Source organism: Cetorhinus maximus, chromosome 22 (genome assembly GCF_964194155.1).
Source record: "Cetorhinus maximus chromosome 22, sCetMax3.hap1.1, whole genome shotgun sequence".
In the NCBI taxonomy this organism is placed as follows: domain Eukaryota; kingdom Metazoa; phylum Chordata; class Chondrichthyes; order Lamniformes; family Cetorhinidae; genus Cetorhinus; species Cetorhinus maximus.
This window is the reverse complement of record NC_135900.1, coordinates 22,881,126-22,904,243: the sequence shown is the minus strand read 5'-3', so window position 1 is coordinate 22,904,243 and position 23,118 is coordinate 22,881,126. Positions and strand designations below refer to the sequence as shown.

The 23,118-nt window shown below is 44.7% G+C and overlaps 1 protein-coding gene across 1 annotated transcript in view; it reads left to right on the top strand.

The window, feature by feature from the left end:
* Nucleotides 1-386: 386 nt before the first annotated feature.
* lrriq1 (leucine-rich repeats and IQ motif containing 1) overlaps nt 387-23,118 on the top strand; it is a 226,967-nt gene continuing 204,235 nt past the window's right edge. The window contains exons 1-6 of the mRNA XM_078568561.1: nt 387-502; nt 5,168-5,299; nt 6,643-6,748; nt 9,393-9,487; nt 11,688-11,811; nt 14,387-14,613. Coding sequence (XP_078424687.1) covers nt 5,174-5,299; nt 6,643-6,748; nt 9,393-9,487; nt 11,688-11,811; nt 14,387-14,613 — 678 coding nt within the window. The 5' untranslated portion in view covers nt 387-502; nt 5,168-5,173. The remainder of the gene's footprint in view (nt 503-5,167; nt 5,300-6,642; nt 6,749-9,392; nt 9,488-11,687; nt 11,812-14,386; nt 14,614-23,118) is intronic.

The window sequence follows — 23,118 nt, the reverse complement described above, 5'->3', positions numbered from 1 at the left end:
TGCCCTCCCTACCTACCCAAATCCAGGTCATTGTAATATCTCAAAGAGAGCAGCAGTTTCTAATATCAAACACATTTCCAGCATCCGCAGTAGCTTTTTGTTTTTATCACTGCACACTTCCCTCCTATTTGGAAAAACAACCGTTCACCACTGCTCTCTGCCATTCTGTCCCTTAGTCCCTGTCCCTTTAATCCCCATGGTCTGCAACAATATAGACAAATGACAAATGTCAGCCTGAGGGATTTTGGTGAGATTTTTGCAAACCATGAGATCCCCATGCACTTTGTAAAGGGCCATTTATGCAAATTACGAAAGGAACACATATAAAATTGCCTTAATGCTGCCAAACATCCCAGGAGTGAACGCGGGGGGGGGAGAACGGAGGCGCGCACGTCGGGGACGGGGGCGAGCAGGCGCTGCCATGGTGACGGCTTTGTGGTGGGTGAGTGGAGCTGGCGGCTGAGCCTGAGGTTGAAGCGGGGGCGACAGGCGGGCCTGACAGGTAAACAAGCCCAAACTCCTTCATGTTTCAGGGGGTTATCGGGAGGAGATGCCCCCCTCCCCCTTACCCCGGGGCTGTCGGTGTCTCTGAGCTGATCCCATCCCCTGGAAAACCCTGGAATACTGGGCTGAGTGTGACCACCAGTTTCTGTTTAACGGGGTATATTTATATGTTTACAAATGGTTTTACCCTGAATTGCATCAGTCAGCAAACCCTGTAACAAGGAGGGGGGGGGAACGCAGTTTTTTTTGGGAGGGGATGAGGGTGGGTTTAAGCCCCTTTCTGCTGGATTGATTGCTGAAATGTGTTAACCTCCTGCCAACGCCTTGGTGCAAATCTGCACTGACATTATTATTATTCTTCCCTGGCAACCACTGGCTGGCTTTGCAATTGGTCGCGGTTATTGGTCATTACAAAGATTGTCAGCACTGATTGACTAAACGGAGCAGTGATGGGCAACCTAGGCTAGTGAGTGGCCCTCCTTCGTCTCAGTGGGCCGCAGGATTGAAATCGGGTGTGCGCCCTAACCCTGAGTCCGTGAATGAAAAATTGCGGGGCATGCCGACCGAACCGCAGCAGCGCTTCGATGGACCCGGTCAATGGCTCTCACGGTCAATGTTGCGAGCAATCAGCATGCACCTCACTTCACGTGCCCTTCCTTTGAGTGCATATCACTTTAGTAATACCGTTAGGAAAGAAACTACGGGGACAGAAACCAGCGGAACCTGGCAGCCCCGTGTGTGGGCAATGGTCAACGAAATGTCTCGCAGGCGCGGTGAGAACCCTGATAGGCTGCATGCGGCCCGTGGGCCGCAGGTTGCCCATCACTGAAATAGAGTAACCCCAACGGCAATATCCACCATATCACTTGCAGCAAAAAATATCCAGGAACTATGTTTGAAATGAATAAAACTGCACCACAGACTGCCTTTACTGTCACTGTTCAATTCACTGCAACTGTATTCATTCTTTCTTTCCTGCTCACATCCCAGCAGCCCAGCAACATTCATGTTCACCAGCTCAGTGCCATTAAATTCTTTAGACCTCCCTGTCGCTTGCCATTTCAACACTCCACCCTGCTCTCGTGTCCACATGTCCGTCCTTGGCCTGTTGCATTGTTCCAGTGAAGCTCAACGCAAACTGGAGGAACAGCACCTCATCTTCCGACTAGGCACTTTACAGCCTTCCGGACTGAATATTGAGTTTAACAATTTTATATCATGAACTCTCTCCTCCATCCCCTCCCCCCTTTCCAATCCCCCTTTTTTCCAATAATTTATGCAGATTTTTCTTTTCCCACCTATTTCCATTATTTTTAAATGTATTTCCATCCATTGCTTTATGTCTACCTTTTAGCCTATTTTGATCCCTTCCCCCCACCCCACCCCTACTAGGGCTATCTGTACCTTGCTCGTCCTGCTTTCTACCCTTAATGTCACCTATTAGCACATTCCTTAGATAATATCACTACCTTCAACACCTCTTTGTCCTTTTGTCTATGACATCTTTTGGTTATCTCCACCTATCACTGGCCCTCTATCCAGCTCTACCTGTCACAGCCCCCCCCCCCCCCTTAAACCAGCTTATATTTCACCTCTTTTCTATTTTCCCTTAGTTCTGTTGAAGAGTCATACGGACTCGAAACGTTAACTGTGTTCCTCTCCGCAGATGCTGTCAGACCTGCTGAGTTTTTCCGTGTATTTTTGTTTTTGTTTTTGTTTTGGATTTCCAGCATCCACAGTTTTTTGCTTTTATCTTTAGGACCCTTCTTGGGCAACAGGTGACAAATTATATCAGAAAATGCTGAAAAACTTAGTAGGGTCACTGTTCAGTTCAATATACATTAGAGACTTTGACTTTCCTCATTAGATTGATATATATTGGCCGTTCAGCCCATCCAGCCAGTTCTGCCGTTCAGTCAGATCATTCTTTCCGTATTTTTTTAAGCCAGTCTGTCACTAAGATCTGAAGAAGTGTCATATGGACTCAAAACGTTAACTCTGTTTTTTTCTCCAAGGATGTTGTTAGACCTGCTGAGGTTTTTCCAGCATTTTCTGTTTTATGTTTCAGATTTCCAGCATCCGCAGTATTTTGCTTTTATCACTAAGGCAGCCTCTGTAACTTGACCTGTCTCCACCTCTACTTCAGCTGTTCCACTGTTGAAACCCTCATCGATGCCTTTGTCACCTTCAGACTTGACAATCCCTAACATACTCCTGGCCAGCATCTCACGTTCTACCAGCCATAAATTTGGGGTCATCCAAAACTCTGGGCGGAATTGCCCCAGATTTGCACTAAGTGTGGTAGGGTGCAGGAAAAAGAACGTTTTACCCGCCAGCCGCAATGGCGGCTTTTCACGCCGGATTGTCCCAATCCCGCCTCATTACTCATTCATTCCCAGGAAACATGCCGTTTTGATGGCGGGCAGGCTCTCATTTTCCCGCTATGTCATCACCTCGCTGCTTCCTCACGCTGGGTGCCATATTTAAAGTGCAGCACCGCGCACACCCCTGTGCTTCTAGCCCAGGACTGCTGCACAGACGACATGGCAAGAAAGGCAAGAAGTCTGCAGCCCCTTGATGTGATGCATCCCTGAAATGCCTTTTGGACGCCATGGAGGCCCGCTGTGATGTCCTCTACCCCTGCTCTGGCTGCAGGCGGTCCGGCAATCCTACCACTCAGGCTTGGTAGGTGATGGCAGTGGTGATCATTGCCAATGCTGCACGGAAGAGGTTGGCCATCCAATGGAGAAAGAGGGTGAATGATCTCATTCGTGCCGCCAGGGTAAGGTAACCATCTCATCACTCTAAACTCTCACACTCAAGCCCATCACTGATACCCACATGGACCACGATAACTGGATCCTCCCCCTCCCACTGCTAATTCCTTTCCAGCCCTGAGCAGATGTCCCCAGCCCTGGCACCGGAAAGGCAACACAGCCGTCTCAATTCTCAAGCCCATCACAATGCCCATCAAGCCCACCTCTCACTGCCAGCTCAAGGGACATCACTCACTCCCTCACACACACCCTCACATCTCCGGCTGACCTCATCTCCTCTGGAGACTGCCTCCTCAGCCTTCACCATCTTGTGGTCACTTGGACAAATCAACTTGTGCCCCTACACACACCCTGGGATACCTAGCCCTGCAGCTTTTGAAAAGCCACCCCGCTTTATGGCTGGCCTGGTAAGTAGAGACCTGCCCGTGAGTCCCCTTAAAAGTGATGTGCTGCCTGTGATGACTGCGAGTGCTGCCCAAAGCAAAGTAGGCAAACAACCTTGAAGTCCGGAGCAAAGTGCAGCCCGCCAGGTGCACATCGCTTATGTACAGTTGTGAAACCATTGCATGCTGATGTGCTCGGATGATCCAGCGCGGGGAATGATTCCGGTGACCAGGGCTTATAATGATATGCAGATGTGTTACAATGATGTTCCTGACAACTGATGGTGGAAAACACGACCCGCCATTGATGGGCAGAGCTGACGATTGCAAACTAGTTTCACGATGTCATGAAACCAATTTTTGGCACTCTAGCCATATTGTCTGCTCACGTTGCCAAACATGCCCGCTGCCAACGGGCATGGAATATTCCGCCCTCTGTTGTCCTTGTCCTAACTCGCATCACATGCCGTTCACCCATCACCCTCATCTCCGCCTCTCTACCTTGCTTCCCTCCTTTAAGACCCTCCATAAAACCTATCTGCTTGCCCAAACTTTTAGTCAACTGCCCTAATATCTTCTTATGTGGTTCCGTGATATATTTTGTTTTATGATGCTCCTGTGAAGTGCCTTGGGATGTTTTATTACATTAAAGGCGCTATATAAATAACAAGTAGTTGTTGTTCAATGACCTGGTGCTACCTGACCTGTTGAGGGTTTCTAGCTTCTTCTATTTTAATTTCAAATTTACAACATCTTCAGTATTTTGCTTTGCCTAATCAGAGTAAGCTGTGCTTTTAATAAAAAATGTAAACTATCTAGTGATGACTGAGAGGAAAAAAGCACCAGAGAGCAATAGGCACCAAAATGTGAGCCAAGGAAAAGCAGCATTAGAGAGAGAGATTTAGAGAGTTAGAGAAATAAGTTAATTGTTGCTGGTTTTAATCCAACATTCCCTACCTAAAATCACTGTGACTGCAGTTCATAGCTACAGTAGGAGTTCATGAAGAAGGCCCACCATCTACTTTTCGTAGCTATTAGAAATAGGTGGTAAGTGTGGTATTGCCATTGTCAGCACAGCTTGTAAACAATTTAAAAAATAGAGTGGTGCGCATGTACAAAGATACACAGACTAATGTCAAACAGTGTTCACAAAATACAGAATTGAATGTTTGGGAGATCTCTCAAAAAAGTTGCAAAACAATCGTGCAATATCCAGTGTACCAGATCACCACCACCTCCCCGCCCCGCACCCCACCCACCGCCACTGTCAAACTATTGTCAAACCCACTTACTACCTCGTTCCCCTCCCTTCTTGCCCTCTTGCCACCTGCTTCTGCATGCCTACCTCATCCCCACCTTACTACAAAGTGTTGCTATGGTTCCTTGTGATTTTGTGGGTGGTGGTGTTACAGCAGGTGATCATTTCCTTTCCTGTAACTGTGAGTTTAAATTTATTACCACAAGACAGTTAATGTGTAAATACCGCAATAATTATTTTAAAAGGAAATAATGGATGAAGACAAACTGATTGAAGAAGCAATTGAAGCTGAATTAAGACAAATCAATATTTCCCCATCAGAAACAGACGAACTCGAGGAACAATCTGAAGAAGAGATTCCCCTTGATCCAGATTATGTGAGCTTAAATTTGTTACAAAAATTACACGTAAATGTATTGAAATAATGGAACATTGAAAACCTTCAACCTACTTCGTAATTATATGCTGTCCTTTCTCATTCTTTGTATCATCGGTTATTTGTAATGACTATAAATTTAAGTATTTGCATATATTTATACATTGTATTTGTACAATATATTTATTTAGCAAGTCTGTTGTAAAATGGGTTTCTAAATATAATGTTTTCAAACAAAGATGATGACAGTTTTGCATTTTTTTTTTTGCAATCCATATGTAAACAAAGCTAACAAAACTGTGCCAAAGATGGCATTAAAATATCTGTGTATAGGATAAACGTTGGTTCATAGTTTTTGCATAAGAAACCAACAAATAGTGCCTTCAACTGAATATTTTCAGTCAAGAATTTGTTTGCATAATACATTTGCTTGCAGCTTTTTTTGGTTTAAAGCAATGTTAATTTCATCTTCTGTGGATTTGTGACAGATTTATTAATGGAATTTTAATGAGACATTTTTCTGCAAGAATAACTGAAGTTACATTTTAAAATGCCATAAACAGTTGGGAGTAATTTTGAGTTAATTAATCTCAATTGTAATGAAAATCGTTGGAGTTTTTTAACAGGTTGCTGAGCCGACAGTTTGTATTTTAAACCATTGTCCAAGGTCAAATTCACCCCCATTAACTAAAATTTGGGAGTGAGTGGTTAAGCAAAGGTTGAAACACTCCTATCCTGATCTTTTGAAAAAGAAGTTCAGCTAATTGAGCATAATTGAGCAGTAAAATAAAATACTTTTTAGTAATTAAAGGTGAACTTTTAGGGTACCACTTAGTGCTGTGCACCTCCTCAGAGTGAGGAAACAGATTCATTCTTTCAATTTAATGAATTGCTAAATTTCAGTTGCAAGGTGTCTGAAAGGAGAGTGCATGCTGCCTTTTCCTAGTAATTGGTTCAAATTGCAATAAAGTGGCCTGGGAATAGGTCAGCGGACTTAATTTTCCGTCAGGGAGTATGTAAGGGATCTCAAGGTGAAAAAAATAAACATTTTTTAAAAAGGATGAAAAATATGTGCCTGTTTAATGTCATCCTAAACCAATAAATTGTTAAAGTTAATAGCTGTTGATTTGTATAGAACAGAAATACCCAGTTAATAATCCCCATCTTCTATTATTTCTTTTTTATGGTTGTATTTGATAGTAAAAATCAGCATTGTTTAAAAAATAGTTTTAGAAATATACTGTAGTATATTGGAGAGTTCTGTCACAATTGATTATGCTTATGCTGCTGGCCTTTCAGATCTTCTAGGGACACATAATTTAAGTAAATTCATTCATGTTTTAGGACTCAGATGAATTACCCAAGTCTGTCCTTTACTTCTTGGAACAAATGAAGCAAAAAGGTGAAATTGTGGAAAAGCTGATTCTCCAGGATTCAGAGCAACCTGAGTGTGAGTGAATTTATACAAAGCTGCCGAATTCCCTCCCATGTTTTACCAGTTTGAAAAGGACATAACCGTATTGTGAAAGTCCTTAACATAATTGTATGCTTTAATTTTCAACAACAGTGGAATTGCTGCTATTATGATTTGACAAATGGCCATTTGCTGAATAAAAAGAGAGGTTTTGGCCAGAATCTTCGGCTTGATGAGCAGGGGCGGGGCCCGCTCACCGACAAGTAAAATGACATGCGGTGACGTTGGGCGTGCGTTCTGACGTCACTGTGCGTCATCCCGAATTTCAGTTCGGCGAGCACGCACCGGAGTCAAATGCGTGCCCGCCGAACTGTCAAAGGCCTATTAAGGCCATTTAAAAAAAACTAACTAAACCATTTAACCTAGCTGGCCGTCCAACCTTAAGGTTGGTGGGCAGGCGAAGAACCCAGGCGGCCTACGCATTTTTCATGAAATCTCATCCACGGGTGGGATGAGGTTTCATGAATGACTTATAAGTGAAATAAAGATTTTTATTAAAATTCATAGACATGTCCCAGCTCATGTGACACTTTCACATGAGGGGACATGCCATAAATCTTTTTTTTTTCTTTATTAAAATTTTTGAAACTCAAACTGATCTCCCTGAGACAGCTCTGTACCTCAGGGAGATTTCTGCACTCTTTAGCATGCATGTGAATCAGCCTACTCCCCGCTCCTGCAAAGGGAGCGCTCAGCGCTTCCGGGTGTGCGTCACGCTGGGCGCCCATGTGAAATGGCAGCGCGCAGCCGATCGCGGGCGGGGAGAAAATTCCCCCCTTTATTTAATTTGATTCCACAGTCTGTCTGATTTGAAGATGTATCAAATTGTATTCATTGATTGGAGGAAGAAGCACTAAATTTTAATTAAAAAATATAAAGACTTTCCACAGCTTTTATACTCTCAGGTTTTATATACTCAATAGGAGAAACATTTTGCAACATAATGCAATTCTAGGGCTCCATTTATAAAGTTATTGTAAGTTTTTATTTTATTGTGCACTATTGATAACAGTTGGATTAAGGAGTTAATTTTTATACAATCCAGAAATATAAGAAATTAACAGGTTGTAAGAATGTTTTTCTTTCTATAAGATCATGTTTTATTTATCAAGTTTTTGTCAAGGCTTTGTGGGGAGTTACTTTGAAGTTTACTGTATTGTAGTTATTTTTACTCACTGTAGTTTCATCTTTTACTTTTTCTTGTATCGTGTCATCCTCCAACAGCTACAATGCTTGGAACATAAGGCCAGATTCCTTTCTGTTCATAGGCAATGGTTGGAAATTCTAGCGCATAAGGATTATGAGCTTCGGAATATTCAAAATTCAACTGGTTCTGGCCTTCAGCTGCCAGAAATAGGCCAGAAACCTTTCTAAATTTGATGTTTCATGTATTAAAGCCTGACTACAATAGAACCATTCAATAACTGTGCATTAGCTACCTGCTATCATTGGCCAAATTGATCATAAGCATACTTCCATCTGTGTAAGATAATGGACATGCAGAAAATCAATTGGGGATGGGATAGCTTTATATGGTCCACTTTGCTGATGGCTGAAGAGACCAATCCAAGAGAGGCAGATTCTGCCACAAGTGCCACATTTGAAGTGGTTATCAGGTGTCTTGTGGGTTGTTGTTTTTTGGTGTTGGTGCCTGTTGCCAAGCTGCTGTAACCACTGATGGTCAAGGTGGCACATGCCAGCCCGCAGGTGATGTCGCCATTTTCCGCTGTCACCAGAAAGTGTCTCCCATGTGTGAAAATCAAGGTTTAGGGCCTTCATGTCACACTTGCAAACATCCTTGAAGTCGAGCTTTGGGCATCCTATTGGCTGTCTTGCTTCGGCTACCTCGCCATACAGAAAATTCTTAAGTATGCAAACCGTCTTCCATCCTGCGAATGTGCCTGAGCCAGTGAAGTCACCTCTGCTCGATGACTGTCAACCGGGAGCTTTCCCATTGAGAGGACTGCCATATTCATGATTTTGGCCAAATGTGTGTGATATAAATGTGTGTTTAAATGAGATTAGAGCTAATATCCACTTTGACCCATTAAGCTTTGACTGACATATCAGTCTGTAAATATTACAAAACTGCAACAGAGACATTTTAATTTGACTTGCATTAATTTTTTGCAAGGTATAATTAATTTGCTAATAAAGCACTTTCTTTCAGCACTATCAATGGGCGGAATTTAATGTAAGTTGCCTCTTTTCCGAAAGGCCTGCTGCGTTAAGTGCCAATTAGGTATTTAACTGGGCAGTAGTGGGCATTCCCTGGTGTCAAGGACCCCAGGGCAACACCCTACCTGCCAAGAGCAGTGGCGGGAATGCTGTCCACGAGTCTTCCTGCCAGGACATAATCGAGGCAGAGGCAGGAAGGTGGCAAGGTCCCCACCTGTCACCCTCCTGTTTGATTTAATGCCCACTCGCCACCAAACCCACCACAGGGGAGGGCATTAAATTCCGTCCAAAATTCCATATACAGTGCCCACATATTCTTCTTGAACTCACTATTTTAAGCCTTGGAACATGAACTTTACATAGGTCATTTCCATATTGTTTAAAATAATCCATTTTAATGCCGTCAATTACTTGTTCTTAGAGGTATCTTTATGTTTTGCAGATGCTATTTATCCTGCTCATGGTTATCCTGGATCAGAAATGTTGAAAGAAGCGGCTGCTGAGTTTGGTGAGGATCATTTAAACCTGAAGGAGAGGGTAATTCTAATTTTGCTTGCATATTTAGGAAAATCTCCAAATATGAATTTGCCTTTGTGTTTGCAAGGAAGGGTGGGTTATGATCACTGTGTTACTAAATCATTGATTTGATTTAAACTTGAGTATCAATATCAATCACTGCTCTTCAGCACCAAGAGTTGGGGTTAAATTGCCTCAGACTAGGAGGTAAAGGTTTTCTTTTAAGGTTGTCAAGTAAACTGCTTTTGGATATAAAAAATTTACTACTGATGATGTAAAACACAAGACAAGTGTGCCCTGGAGTTTATCATTAATTGAAGCTTTTTAGCTCTGAGATGCCTGGTGGAACTTTCAACCTTTGATCGGGATTTAAACCAAGGGGCAGCAAATCAGCCGCCTGTTGTACGCTCCACCTGATTTTCAGACAGAGTGGGTGGTCAATCTGGTCCTGTCCAATTCACGTCCCCACTGGGGTTGACAGATCCCACATTTTGTATTGCAAGTTCAGGGATTACCCTTGGTATAGCTGCATACTTGAATGATTGCAGTTGGAACTTTTTTCTTGCTTAGTGTTTATTATACAGCGTTTGCTCTGAGTGTTTCATTCATCGAGTGCTGCATGATTGAGGAATTTTGGTTTTATATCATCACTATTTTAAGAAAGCTAAAAATTAATGCTGATTAAAGCCAATGAAATGACTAAGTATACTCACAACTATCACTCTGCCTTTCACTGTGGCAAGCAACATGCATAAATAGGTCAGCAGTGTCAGAAATTGACGTAGAAATTCTTTTGCACAACACTAATGTGCAAAGAACAGCTGAGCTATTATGCAGTGTGTTTCCCTTCCCTGAATCCTAGGGGCTTTTCTCACAGCACCTTCAGGTGAAATATAGTGACCCGCTACTCAGACTAATATCTGTTTGCGCATTTACCTCTGTTAATTAATAGAATTTGTTTTAGTTGCAAAGATTTTCTTTTACTTTTTGTAGTTTAGTGGCATGTCTACCTGAAAGCTAATGTAACAAATATTTTTGATCCAAGTCAGAGAGTCTTCAGTATGAATTTTAATGTTAACTGACATTTAAGTTCTCCTGCTTTAACTGGATGATTTTTGCTGGTTTGTGGTTAGGCTATTGAATGGAAAACTATGAAGGAAAGTAGTGTTCTATTCTGACTCTTTTTTTTTTTTGTTGACCACAAAGTGCTGTTAACAATGGCTGGGAAGAAATCTGTAGCTCAGTATATCCTCCTTTCAAAGCCAAAGGAGGAGGAGCATGGAAACTGAGTACTATGCTTTATATAACAAACTCCAGTGGAGAATTATAGAACGACAAACTCTGTCGTTAAACTGTACAAGCTCTGTTCTGGCTTCTAAATTTTGATATTGTTATACTGTGTTCAACTGGAGTCAAGTTGGATCAGAACTGGCTCCCTGGTTTTAAAAATGATTTACTTTGCAGCCCCATTAAACATGACACTTATGTTACATACAATATACCAACTAAATACTTAGTTGACTTGGTTTGAGCTGCTCATTTGCTGAACAATAGAACCAATTCAATGTCAACATCTTTCCCACTAATAGTATAAGCTTTTATTTAAAATGTAATTTTAAACTTATTCAATCAATTTGGTTGTGTTTAATGTCACAGAGAGTCATTGGATAGAGATGGTAAATCTTATACAGTGGCCCATTGATATTGTGACCCATTCGTCATATGCAGAAGTCTGTTGTCATAATGTAGGAAGGCATGTTATATATGAGATGCTGCAGTGGACAAGGGAGAGCAGTAGAAGCAGCTGAATAGCTGGACTCAATCTTATTCATAAAGAGGTCCATGAGCCATTCATACTTTATTGGCATTGATGAAATTGAAGGAAGATGGGTTTAACAAGATGGCTGGTTCTGAAGAAAAAAAGCCAGGGATTATCTTGGCTCACCAAGGTGTTCCTGTCATATTGCACACTTTTAACAGAAGAGTTTGTGGCCTCAAAGTGCAATGGGGGGAATGCGAAAGTAAAATTAATATATGAAATGTGCAACTGACATCAAAGTCAGAACTTTTGGTTGAGGTCGGATTATGCTGCAAGGAAGATTTATTAATACACTAGAAATCTGTTAAGTGGTTGGAACTTCAGAATATTGACATTGTACTGTAATTTATGACAACAACACCAGTGGATGTAAAAAATACCACTTTTGTTTGGTCTCTTTAGATACTGGCCCAAATAGAGGAAGAAGAACAAAGAATACAGACTCACATAGAACCCCAACAGAACCTAGACCACAGTTTTCAAGTGGGGACAGATAATCAGTCTCCTAGGGATGAGACAACTTCAGGTAAATGAAAATGTTGTAAATTTATTATCTGGGTGACACTTAAACTGCGATGACCTTTTTGCTTCACTACAGGCTCTTCTTCCAGTGAGCCTGGCAGTCTGTCCTGTCTCCCACTTGGCTGCCCGAAGCAAGGAATAATCGTGGGCGGCCACACAGACCTGCCCTTCCTCTTCCGTAATCCCAGCCCTCCCTCCCCTTCTGGATACCACCCTCTTTTTCTGAAAAAAGCTTCAGTGTTTAAAATGTCACTTTGCAGAGCTCTGCACAAGGGATACACACCTTTAATGAGGCCTTCAGAAGCGTTTACCCCCTAATCATAAATTCGTGACTCCCACACTGCAGGTTAAGACACTTGGAGCAATGAAAATTGAGTCTGTTTAAACTCACAACTATTTTCAAATGGTCCAGCAGAATCGTGTTTCGCGGCTATGCGATTCATGCCCTGCTCCCTTTCCACTACCGGCAAAAATAGTATCAGCCAGAAATGGGGACAGGAATTCCGCATCCAGGTCCCTCCCGCCATTTTTAAAGGTCCAAAGTCCTCCCAACTCTGCGAAATTCCAGCCTTCAGTCTTGACTCCACCAATGCAACACTACAGGAAATCAACTAATATCCATGTTAAAATTAATCTGCTGTTTTCTACCCATTTACAGATTTTATACAACTCCTCCTCTAGGAGCTGGATTTCACAGCCCCCGCCTAGTATGTTTCCTGCAGAGGGTTGGGGAATGCACATGAAAACCTCAGTACTTTACATCAACTTTTTAAGTGAAATTCATTGATGTAATTTAGATCCAGCAGGGCACCCAGATCAAAGCCTTGAGGTACTCCATTCATGGCTCTCTTTACTCATTGATGGGATGTATTTCTCGAGCATGGACAGCATTATTGCTAATTTATTCCTAATTGCTCTTAAGTCTAACTGAGTGACTCACTAAGCTATTTCAGAAGGCTGTTAAGAGTTAACCGCAAAGCAGTGGGTCTGGAGTCATATGTGGAATAGACATGGTAAGAGAAGCAGATTTCCTTCCCTAAGGAACTTTAGTGAATTAGATGGGTTTTCAAAACAATCCAGTAATTTCCTGGTCACCAGTATGATACTAGCTTTTTATTGCTGATTTTTTTTTTTACTTAACTGTATTTAAATTCCCCAGCTGCCATGGTGGGATTTAAGATCATGTTATTAGATAATTAATCCAGGCCACTAGATTACTAGTCCTTAACATAACCACTACAGTATGGTACTCCAGCCCACACCCTCCTGCAGCCACACCTCTTCCACACCCCACCCCCACGCAACCATACACGTCACTCCAAAACCGGCATCTGCTGCTTCCTTTCTTTCAGCTCATTTCTTCAGGGTTTACTATGAACTACTTTTTTGAATTATTGTGAGAAATTAGAGCCGTTTCCTGGGAGTCCAAATGCACCACATGAGATTTAACCCAATATTAGTTGTGGTTTTCTGTCCATGATTACAACAAACAGATGATTGCGACCAGAGAACAGGAAATTTGTCACAGTGGTGGAGATCGTTAGTAAAATTATGCCTTTTACTTGCCCCACTGAGAGGATATTTTCTTACCCAACTGTTTTCTTCACTTTGCAGCTTTGAAAAAACCATACTGTTCATATAACCTACTTAATTCCCTTTGCAACAGCTTTTTTTAGTTTTTCATAGGATGTGGGCATTGCTGGTAAAACCAGAATTTGTCGCCCATCCCTACTTGCCCTTGAGAAGGTGGTGGTGAGCCACCTTCTTGAACCGCTGCAATCCATCTGCTGCAGGTGCACCCACAGTTCTTTTAGGAGTTCCAGGATCTTGATCCGGTGACAGTGAAGGAAGGGTGATATAGTTCCAAATCAGGATGGTGTGTGGCTTGGAGGGGAACTTGCAGTGGTGGTGGTGTTCCCATGTATCTGCTGCCCTTGCCCTTATGTGGTAGAGGTTGCGAGCTTGGAAAGTGCTGTTGAAGGACCTTGGTGAGTTGCTGCAGTGTATCTTGTATATGGTGCACAGTGGCAGCACAGTGCCATATACGTCAGTGGTGGAGGGATTGAATGTTTAAAGTGGAGGATGGGATGCCGATCAAGTGGGCTACTTTGTCTTGGATGGTTTCGAGCTTCTTGAGTATTGCTGGTACTTTTAATTTTTTTTCACCCCAACTCTCAATTTTTGCTTGTTTAGTCCAATTTATCTACCAATTTCTAGATCTGAGGAGAATCTGCACTTAAAATGACGGCCCATCTTTTATGATAGGCAGACCTGCTGTGATTTCCTAGCACTTTTTCCTATTACTGAATTCTAGTATTTGTTTTTTTCATTTTAGTTGTAGAAACAACTGTTACGTTTATAAGAAAATGAAATCAGATTTGTTAAGTGTCTTCATCAACTGAATTTGTCCATTCACATTGTGAAAATATAAATTTTCAACAATCAGATTATCCTGCTGTTCTGAGATCTCTGCCTGAAGTGAATTGGCTGCAAATTGGACTTCCGTCTTTGCATAATGGAGTAAAATTGAGCAGGAAAAAAACCCACATTCTGAAAAGTATTCATTTGTTTTGATTTAGATCATGAAGAGGCTATAACTCGTGAGTGCAGAGAGGTGGAGGAGCGATGTCAGCTATCATTGCAGCAGTGGGAAATAAAACAGAAAGAGCTGCAGAAAACAAAGCTGGCAGAACTGATGGAACAGAGAAAACGAGAGAAGGAGCTAGCAGTGGAGGAAGAGGAAAGAGCCAAGAGTAGACAGCAACGGTTTGAAGAAAAACTGGAGAAACTGGCAGAGGAGAGGCAGGTAAGCGTTAGACTGAATTTAATGGGGTGGTGACACTACATTGTCACTCTTAAGAGTTTGCGGAACGAACTGGCTGAAAAATAATTTTGGCAACCACCTTCCAGTTTCTCAGAGGGCGATTTTTTTTAATTGTGTATCATGGCTCCAAATGGTGGAATCCAATAGTCACTGGATAAAGAGGAAGGAAATATTTTAAACATGTACATTTTTTCCTTTAAAGAAAAAAAGATAAATTAGGTGAGATTAAATGAAATAAAGTAAAGTTAAAACAATAAACACAATAGAGATACAATGGGGAGAAAAATGGAATGGGGAAAAGGAAGACAACAAGTAGAATTGGTGAAAGTTTATTAGCTTTTATTTTAATTGTAATTTGGAACCTTAATTTATGATTACCTCTTATAAAGCGAGGACCTGTCTATAACAGTTATATTTCCTGGTCTGGAACAGTTGCTTACACAAGCTATTAGTAGTTTCTCTGCATAGAGTTGTGTAGTTTGTGCTACAGTGACTGAATTACAATATTAACCCATTTTTGACTGCTAAAGTGCACTTACAAAGAATGGTGGGGCCAGGAGAATGTGATGGTTGGGCTTAAATTAGTAAAGGAGTAGATGGAAGCTAGAAATTGGCAACATGGGCAGGAATCCCTTGGTAGTCCAAGAATAGATCCGCAGGGCAGGATTGGACAGCAACTGGACACTTGGAGAGCCAGGTTTGAGTGAAGTAATACACTTTTAGGTCTCTTGTGTCAAGGGTAGAAATGTTATCAGCAGCTAACGATGGAATTGGGGATCACAAATAAACTGGGTACTAGGCTAATTTTGCATGTGTATAGTCGCAGTAGACAGTAGCCTCTTTATTACATTAAGGCCAGTCAGCTCAGGGAGATGCAAGTTCTTCTACATCTGTTAGTGCACTAATGGTTATTGTTTTAGCTCACCTGATAACTCACCACATTTAACCAGTGAATAGCTGAGCTGTATACTCCAGGCATGTCAAAAATTTGGTCCATGTGGAGTTTGATGATGTAGGTACAGCAGTGTTAAGGATGACCTGTATTTTGCAGCAGTAATGACAATGAATTTGCCAGCCATCATGTCATTACTCCACTGAAACTGACAGCAACCTTTGAAGCCTCCATATGCGCAGAATAATGCAGAAACCCAGAAGTTGCTGCCAGTGATTCTATGCTTTTCTAGATGATGTGCTGTTGAGGCACCCCCCTCCCCCGACCCCACCCCAAACACCATTTAACTTCCTGTTTTACTGTGTGTGAATATTTTAGTGCGATTGACCGCTTACCTGCTGCTGCATACCAAGATCCCCTTGACTTGGCATCAGATTTAAATTGCCATTGAGAAAGAGAAAATCAGACCACGGGCATGACCAGATCTTTGTGGGCACTTTTCTTCGAGGTCAGCAGCAAGCGCAATTGCAAAATCTGATCAGATATTATAGATAAGGACAGATTTTCGAACACCTTTAAAGGCGGGGGGGCAAGACCTGGATGTGGAAGTCCCGCCCCCATTTACAGCTGACACCATTTTCACAGATTGGGGAAAGGGGGCGGGACATAAATCACACAATTGTGAAACATGAATCTGCTGGGCCATTACTGAAAATAGTTGAGTTTAAACAGATGCAATTTTCACTGTCCCAAGTGTCTCAACCTGCAGTTTGGGAGTCACAAATTTATGGTGGAGGCGCAATCACTTCTGAAGGCTACATAAGAGGTGTGCATGCATTGTGCAGAGGTCTGCAAAGTAACATTTTAAACACAAAGCCTTACTTCAGAGATACAGGTTGGTGGCAGACCATAAGAGGTGTGATGTGGAGTTGTGAAAGAGGAAGTGCAGATCAATGTGGCCCTCGGGATTATTCCTTGCCTCACATAGTCAAGTGTGAGACAAGACAGGCTGCCAGGTTCGCTGGGTGAAGAGTGTAGTGAAGGGAGGAAGTTGAAAAAAAATGGGTGCGGCACTTTTCCACACACAGATCATACAGGATAGGCAGCGACAGCAATGTGCGGCCAAAACCAGGGTACCCAGCCAGTAGTTAGCAGAGCCAGCACAGAGAGCAGCAAGAGCGGGGAGGAGGAGGAGAAGATATTACCCTGAGCAAAAGGTGTACTGTCCCCAAAGAAGGTTTCTTTAAAATATCGTGAGGCAGTGCAAGGCTCTGAATTTCAAGAAAATTGTTAGAGGCATATGTGTCATGGTGGAGGAAGGTCTCACGACACGATCTACCAGCCTTGCCTTTTGCAGGAGAGGTCACAGTGGCCCTCAAATTCTTTGCAGCTGGCTTCTTCCAGGGATCTGCAGCAGATTTTGGTGGCATCTCATAATCAGCCGCCGACCAGTGCATCACCATGGTCACCAATGCATTCTTTGTTTGGATGGGGAAACACATCAACTTCCCAGAGATGTTGCTTTGCAGACACAGAGGACAACAGGCTTTGTCTCTGTAATCGGCTTCCCACAAGTTTGGTGAGTGTAAACTGTACCCATGTCACTATAAGTGCATCAGTGAAGCAACTGGAGACATTCTTGAACAGAAAATTGTTCCACTGTATCAATGCGTAGTTTGTGTGCGATCATAATAAAGCCTTTCTGCACGTATGTGCACATTTTCCTGGCAGCTGCCATGACTCATTTATTCTGAAGCATTCACACCTGCTACAACTTTTCCAGCACAGACCCCAGGTCTGTGGCTGGCTCCTCCAGGATGAAGGTTACGCATTAAGGAGGTGGCTCTTACTTCCCTGAGGTGACCAGAGATGGGGCTGCAATGTCGCTACAACAACCACTTGCAAACAAAGACTGTCATCAAGAAAGCTATTGGTCTGCTAAAGAGGCAGTTCAGATGTCTTGACCATTCGGGAGGAGCACTCCATTACTTGCCTGCAAGGGTGTCAGGATAGTGGTTGTTTTTTGCATGCTCCATAACGGCAGCGGAAGTGCATTCACAACGAGGGGTCAGAGGCCAGCAAAAGACCAATAATCATCAGTGGAGGAGAAGGGCAACAAGGCAGACGTTGTCAACTCCAATGTAGATGCCACTGAGGAAGAGCGTGACAATGGGAGACATTCTGAGGGGCAGGGATATCCATGGCTGGATCCAAACAGGATGCCATTGTCACCAGGGTCCTCTTAATACAGAGGGGATTCACCTAAGCAGCCTTGAGGACTCCCCTGCAAATCCAGCAGCAAATCCCTGGTGAGCTGTTGCCACATAAGTTCCCGTTAATATTGGTGCTGCAAATCCTCCAAGAGATGCCAGTCTTCAACAAGAAAGAATGCCAACAGCAACCCTTGACATTCAATATCATCAGCATGGCCGAATCCTGTGCCATCATCACCCTTGGGTTCACCATTTCCACAGATTGTCCTTGAGATGCCCTTTAAAGCTGGGCCTGCAATTGTATGATAGAGGCTAGCAATTAACCGGAAACCACTTCACTGTGTCCAGCCAAAGCCTGCCCACCATGTCAAGAGTCCGTGTGTGTAGAGACTGGGGATCTGCAGAAGTGAGTGCAGGCAACAGAGATGCAGTGATGTAACTCTGTGCAGGAAAAAGCCACGTGTGTCCATGCCAACCACCCATCAGCAGCACACGGTGACATCAATGTGTGACATCTATAACATGCTGTGCTGCAACTCACTGAGGCCCTTTGTCAGCCCACGACCTTTACACCTAGAAGGACAAAGGATTCAATCAAATGAGAGCCCCCACACATGCAGGCTTCATTCAAACTCACATAACATGCCATCACTCAAGTGCGTCTCATTGTCTTCTGCATACCACCAGGGATGGAATTACATCAGATGGACTGGATCTTCTCAAGAAGTCGGATTATCACAACTTCCTCAAATGCACCTATGAATGGACAACAAATCTTGCGATGGCCTGCAAACATCTGCAACCCTTGGTGAACTATTACCTTCTGTGAATGTCTGGATGAAGACTTGGCCTTCCACTGCAGGACATTCATAGCCACAGCATTTACACTCATACCATCACTAATTATGGGCTACTGGCTGCAGTCTATATAGCTACTGGTAAGAATGTGTTGCTTTTTGTTCATCTGATAACTGTAGCAATAATTCTACAATGACAAACCACCACATCCATTGCAGAAAGTACAGCGTGTATTTAAAAGCTGCATGAAAGTAGCTATTAACATTGTGATAGTAAATTACACCACTGTGAACTCTTTAGTGATTGAGGCAAAGCAGCACCCTGTGTTCATGAACACTCCTACATAGTGTTCCATGTGTTGCCTCGGGGCAGGTGGAGCCTGACTGCGCACCCCTCTCACTATATGGCATTGAGCAGCATGGTGGTCAGCCTCGTTGTGCAGGGACTCATTGGGGATCTACTTGGGACTTCAGGCTCTGCATTTTTGCATGGGCATCTATTGTCATTGGGACATGGGCACAGACGAGGGCTCTGGCAGAGGCGCAGTGGAAGATGAAGGTGCCAAAATGTTGTTGGAACCCTCATCCTGTTCACCCACCTCCATCAGCCCTGGGTTGGCATTCAGGCAGGTTAGATGAGGCTGCTTGGTAGGGCGCAGCAAGTTTCCCCTTCAGGCACTGTTCTGTCTCCAGCACTAACATTCTGTTCTGGGGACGCAGCTCCTTGTGCACTATGTGGAGATCAACGTACATATTCCAGGCTACTGAGTGAGCCTTGAACCCTTTGAAGGACGTCATGCTGCTCTTGCAGGCACTCTGTGATGCTGCATGTGTCTCTTGTTTGAGGTTTATACGATTATTATACTGTGGGACTAGAGCTTTAAATGAAAGGGGTCATGTGACCTGTTGTAAAGTCTGCCTGACAGTAAGCCTGGGTGGTTTGATTGTTAGACATCAAAGGTTGTTTTGCTGGGAGGAAGATGCAAGGTATGGCAGCAGTCACTGAGTTAACTGTGGGCAGGATTTTGAGTTTGGCCAATTAACAGCCAGCCAGTGTGGAAGGCACGCTGAAATGCTCAGTGCTGCCAGGGTGCTAACAGGGGGAGGGTAGACAGAGAGCTGCCTCAGGGAGCTGAAGAATTCAAAAGCCATAAATAAAGATTTTCAAATGCCGAAAAAAATGTTCACGCATCAGGATCAGTCACGTCAACTTATGGCTGATGTAAATTCTGTCCAAATATTTTTATCTTTTTATTTAATCAATATCAGAAACCTCATCCCTCCCTTGGAGAAGGTTTCCTCAAAAAGGCAAAGGCCGCCTGGCTGATTTGCCTGCCTGCCAACCGTAACATTGGGCAGGCAATGAAAAATCATTGTTGATTACTACGTTAATGGCCTTAATCGGCCTCTTAATTGTCGGTGGGCGCACTGCTGACCCTCACGCACTCCTGCTGACCGAAATATCGTGTGAGTGCGCGATGACCTCAGGACATTCGTCCGACGTCATCATGCGCTATTTCACGCTTGAGCAGGTCGGGCACACGCCCGCATGCCAAGTGAAAAATTCTGCCCCATGAGTAGACCTCAGACAGAATTTTCAGTTCGGCAGGCACGCGCGCAGTTAGTTGGCAGGCCCTGGATCGGCCGGGAAACCAGCCACTGGCCGCGATTGGGCTCTGACTGCGGGCCAATTAAGGCCCACCCAGCATGAAATGTGGCTCCCCATTGGTTGGCAGAGGGTGGGGCCCTGTCAACTGCTGGGTCCAATGGCGACCCAGCAGCCAGTTTAAAAATGGCACAGGCAGCCCCTTGAAGGCTGCCACGGAAGAACGTCTCTTCTGCGTCTTCAACATTCAAGTTATGGAGTTGAGTGCGGCTGGAGACGCCAGGCGGTAGGGAAGGTCCTGGAGGAGGTGACTGCCAGGAGGGACATCCACAGAGATGGGCGGATGAGGCCACCACACCTCACAAAGAGGGCATGGGAGGAGGTTGCAGCGCAGGTTAGCAACCATGACATTGTACGGCGCACATGGGTGCAGTGCTGGAAGAAGTTCAGTGACCTGCTGCGCTCAGGAAGAGTGAATACTGTGTTGGCATGGATCAATGTGCAGAAGTGTTAAGGTGTGGCCATCCCCCTGTGGCCCTCAGGGGTGCTAGAGTCTGAATGCTAACTGTCAATGATGCCAGAGCTGGCCAAGGGGGTGAGCCCTCGCTGCTTGGACTGAGTGCCTTGTGGCTCGAGGGCTGCAACTCGGATGTGCCCTGCAAGGTGCTCCTCACCTGGGGTTAGCCAGGCTGCAATGGCGTTGGACGTAGAGAGTGGACCAATCAATGCTCCTCTGTTCTTTCAGGAGAAGACGAGCCATAACCAATCAGGCAGGTCACATAACAGGTGGTGGTCTGTCCAACTTGCTGCTGCTGACCAGGTTTGAGCAGGATGCCCTAGAGCTCGAGAGCCGACACGCTTCACATGCAACTGGACGTGGGGAGGCGGGGGGTCCAGACGAAGGTAAGAATGCAGCACACGGAGGTGAGAGTTTCAGATTGTGCAACCATTCTACTGTAGTCTCTTCATTGATGGGAGCCTCAAACCTGGAGTCCCCGTTGATCATTAAAAGAAGATGGTACCATGATGCATATCTCCATTTTCTCACCAGGGTGTCTGGCATGCACAGTGACCGTGTGATGACTTTACCTGATGACATGTCATTGTTCTCCCTTAGATTCGTCAGCACACACTCGCCCTTTGGACCCCGAAGAGTCACCCCTGATGCCGGAGGACCACCGGGCTTCATTTTCACCTGTGTCACACCCACTCTCTGAACCAGGCACCAGCATTGATAACAGCACCTTGGTGGGGCATTAGATTGGCAGTTAGAATGTCAGTGCACATTGATGAGGGCACTTCACATTCACTTGAAGTGCAGGAGGAGGCAGATAGTGCCCAGGGCGCCAGCAGTCGGAGGATTGCTGGGGACCAGGACGACGCTGAGTCAAAGACAGATGATGAGCCTCTGGAATTGTCCATTAGGCAGCAGATGCTGGATGTCCATTGGGATGTGCGGGAGGATCTGGCGGAGATCCATGAGGGTCTGCATACCATTTCTCCATTGTGGAGGAGTCCATGCGGAGCATGAGCACTGCTTTGACCCTCATGGCCAAGCACAATGCCTCCTCCATTGAGAGGCCTCTTATGGAGAGGCAGCTCCAGGAACAGAATCAGGGGTTCCTGGGGTTGCGCTTGGACCTGCAAGCCCTCACAGACAATGACCTCGGGTGGTCAGTGCCAGTATGGGAGATGGCTGAGGCACCCAGTATCCCAGTGAGGTGCCCGTGCATCAATGGTGAGCAGGGAGGTCCAGAGCGACCTCACATTGGTGCATGAGCTGCTTGTCATCTCTGCAGGCTCCTCTTAGGGCATTCTGGATGACAGCAGCAGCTCCTCCGCTCCTCCGCCAGTGACCGTGGCATCTGATGAGGCTGCGATGACTGGTAAGATGCCAGCCGTGGCACTGGCCGCTCCCTCCCAGGCGGGGCCAGCACAGGCTCCACTGGCCAGAGGAAAACTGTCAAGGTCATCAAGGCCAACAAGACAGCAGAGTAGGGACGCTGTCTCCATTGCCGGAGCCACGAGGGGCTTCACCAACACGTAGCACTCAGAAACGTAAGTTAAAGGCACGATGAGCCCTAGAGAGACAGTTCACAGGTGATTTTCTGATAATTTATGTTTGGTTTATATGCCTGGTGTGTACATCAACACCAGTAATGGTAATGTCATTATGCAATCAATGTGCCAATAACATTAGATTTGCTTTTGTTCTGATGGCCTGAGTATGCTTCACCGTTTTTTTCTGGTGGAGGGGATGCCAGCATATAATGCTGGACGTGAATGGCTCGATACTGTATTATACAGGCATTGAGTGGGCTTTGGGTTCAAATGAAAGGGTCATCTCAGACATCTGGGATGGAGGCGGTAGCCCTGGCATGAGGTGGAAGCAGACCTTTGGCAGCCTAGCTGAAGGAGTGTTGCATCAAGGTGTCCCTGGTGTTCTGCCTCCCTGGAGGTTACCGCGGTCTGCCTCCACGCCCTCAATGTTCTCCTCACCATGCTCCTCTTCTGACTTGCTACTGGATTCACCATCTGTGGCCTGTGCAGCCCTGTCAAGATCCTCTTCCTCCAGTGGGTCCCACCTTGCCAGTGCCAGATTGTGGAGAGCGCAGCATGCAACCACTATCAGTGACACCTGCTCTGGGTGGTATTGTAGTGCACCCCCTGAATGGTCCAGGCATTGGAAGTGTATCTTCAGAACACCAATGGTCCTCTCTACCACTGCCCTTGTGGAGACATGGCTCCTACTGTAACACTGCTCTGCCTCTGTTCTTGGCACTGAAGAGCCTTGGCACCTGGGAGTGTCTCAGGATGTAAGCGTCATGGTAGCTGCCAGGGTACCTTGCACAGATTTGCAGAATGTGCATCCTGTGGTCACACACTATCTCTACGTTCATGCAGTGGAATCCCTTACTGTTGACGAAGGCACCCGGCTGACCCGCTGGCGCCTTGATGGCCACATGTGTGCAGTCGATG